This window comes from Penaeus chinensis, chromosome 30, assembly GCF_019202785.1.
Source record: "Penaeus chinensis breed Huanghai No. 1 chromosome 30, ASM1920278v2, whole genome shotgun sequence".
Lineage (NCBI taxonomy): Eukaryota > Metazoa > Arthropoda > Malacostraca > Decapoda > Penaeidae > Penaeus > Penaeus chinensis.
In genome coordinates, this window is record NC_061848.1 from 8,269,506 (window position 1) to 8,272,005 (window position 2,500).

Below are 2,500 nucleotides of genomic sequence, written 5' to 3' on the forward strand. Positions count from 1 at the left end.
CAAACACACACACACACACACACACACACACACACACACACACACACACAGCGCATAACACACATACAAACACAAATGTACATAAACACGTGCACAGAAAGTACTTGCCTGACCAGAACCACATGTGATTGCGCATAACCTACCTTGTACACCTTTTTTTTACGTGGCTACAAAGACACTTATAAGATGTGCCCAGGCGTACATTTTCCGTGCAGGCAGGTTAATAAAAGAACAAAAAATACAGCAGTCTGCCTTGTTAGTGGCAATGTCTAGGTCTATGTGTATTTCTATGTATTTGCTATTGATGTAACATTTGGCCATAATATTAGTTGCTTCATATATATGCATGGATATGTACCGTATGTGTATGTGCCACAAGTTGAACCGCACAGTGTTAGCGTCATTGGCAAGAAGTCCATAGTACGCATTACCAGACTGTATTCACAGAATTGTAGAATGTGGTGAACATTTAAAACCTTGTGCTTAAAGTATGTGAGTAGTGATTCTTTATTGTCAATGTGCTGCGTATTTGTTATATGTAGATTTTTTTTTTACTTGTTTATTACTAGCACATACCGGTGTATTCAGTATTACCTACAGTAGCTACACAAGTCTCGAGTGCATGTAGCTACACAAATATTCAAACAAACCCAAGCTTATGTTAAATTCATTTCCCCAAAATGTTCATAATACACACTACACTACACACGAAAGCATTCAAAGTGAGGAGCACGCTACATACTGCACACTGATTTGATACACAGTACAAATGATTTCTTAATGATAATTCATACTTGATAAACAGTTTATTTGATGCCTTAATGATGTTTCATCTCAATTTCCCCTTTAGTAATACTGATTCAAAATTCACTATTTGTCAAATATTACATTCTTATTAATGCTTTATTCAATGGTTTATTTAGAGCTAACATTATCAAATTTCTTAGCACACATACTCATATACCTTTATATATACGTACGTACACTCAGCCATTACTGACAGCCGTATATTTCTGATTTCGAATTTACGTTAATTTCTACTAAACCCTTCTCTCCCACAGAACTGTGTCCCCAAAACTACAGGAAAGTCGGCCGAGACTGCCTGCATCTCCTGGAGGAGAAGCTGACGTGGGAGGAGGCGCGGCGTTCGTGCGAGGAGCTCGCCCTCTCCGCGGGCGGAGTGGGCGACCTCGCGCAGCCGAGCCACATCGACGAATTCAAGCACTACGTTGCGAAACTACACACTGGTAAAGGCAATACATTTGTAATATATAATGTAGATATGTGCCCATGTATGTGTATATAAATAAATAGATAAATAAATATGAAATTAAAAACAATAACAATAAGAAATTATATTAACAAGTAACGCGTCGAACTTTTCTGTAGTTCTTCATCAGACGAATAATTAACCGAAATGGATACATACGTGACAGGACAGTGATAGTAATCTATTAATTATTCCATGCGACCAGGTTCCTCGATGAAAAACGCCTTATGTTTAAAGGAGCTGGAATTGACATTGACGGTAGAGCTTTCGAAAAAAAAAAAAAAAAATCAGTATAAACACTATGTAAATTTCGCCAGAGAATCAAATGCGTGTTTCATTCATTACCTGGAAAGACGCTATATTAATTCATAAAACAGCGAATTCTTGTAAAGGGAAAATGCTAGAAGCTATGTTAATTAGAAAATTACCTAATTTCAACTTGAGCGCTGGTCAATGGGCTTACTTCGTCGTTAATAATTAGAGCCTTCCCCACACTCTCTGACCTTGACCCTCCCGAGACCTGCCTTACCTCTTACTCCCTGTCTCTCTACCAATATATAATCTTGTCAAAATTATCTCCATTTCGGTTAATTATTCGGTTGATAAGGAACTGGTAAAGCGTCTAAACGTCACGCTTTAATCTAATTTCTTACCGTGGCTGTATTCCTTTTCATTCTTTTTTCCTCGCAGCCACCCAATACCTATGGGTGGGCGGCATCCGCGAGAGCAGCGTGTGGCGGTGGGCGTCGGGGAGCGACATCGACCACGAGGAGCTACCGTGGGACCTGGGAGAACCCGACGACTCCGACGACCAGTACCATCTGTGCATCAAGTCCTCAGCCACCAAGTTCCACGACTGCAAGGACTCGGCCCGCTTGAACGCCGTGTGTCAGATCCGGTGAAGCTTCGACCCTCCGTCACGCCGCCAGCACAGCGAGGGACGCGAATGTGGTGATAGAGCCCCAGATTTCGGATTAAGAGGTCTCTGACTTCTTTGAATAATCTGAACGCCATTTGGAATTCGGTTAGATTTTGTAAAAAAATAAAAAAATAAAAATAAAAAATTATAAATAAATGAGTAAATAAATAAATAAATAAATAAACAAGTAAATAAATAAATAAATAAACAAATATATATATATATATATTGCAGTTTCATTATTTTGTAAAAATCTTGGTACAACAGTAAACATTAATTACTAACTCTTAACCAACGCTGAGATCTGTACC

General features: G+C 38.9%; 1 protein-coding gene across 1 annotated transcript in view; it reads left to right on the plus strand.

Annotated features, from left to right (window-relative positions):
• LOC125041551 overlaps window positions 1-2,327 on the plus strand; it is a 9,093-nt gene extending 6,766 nt beyond the window's left edge. The window contains exons 6-7 of the mRNA XM_047636581.1: window positions 1,062-1,247; window positions 1,961-2,327. Of these exons, the coding sequence (XP_047492537.1) occupies window positions 1,062-1,247; window positions 1,961-2,172 (398 nt within the window). The 3' untranslated portion in view covers window positions 2,173-2,327. The remainder of the gene's footprint in view (window positions 1-1,061; window positions 1,248-1,960) is intronic.
• Window positions 2,328-2,500: the final 173 nt, after the last annotated feature.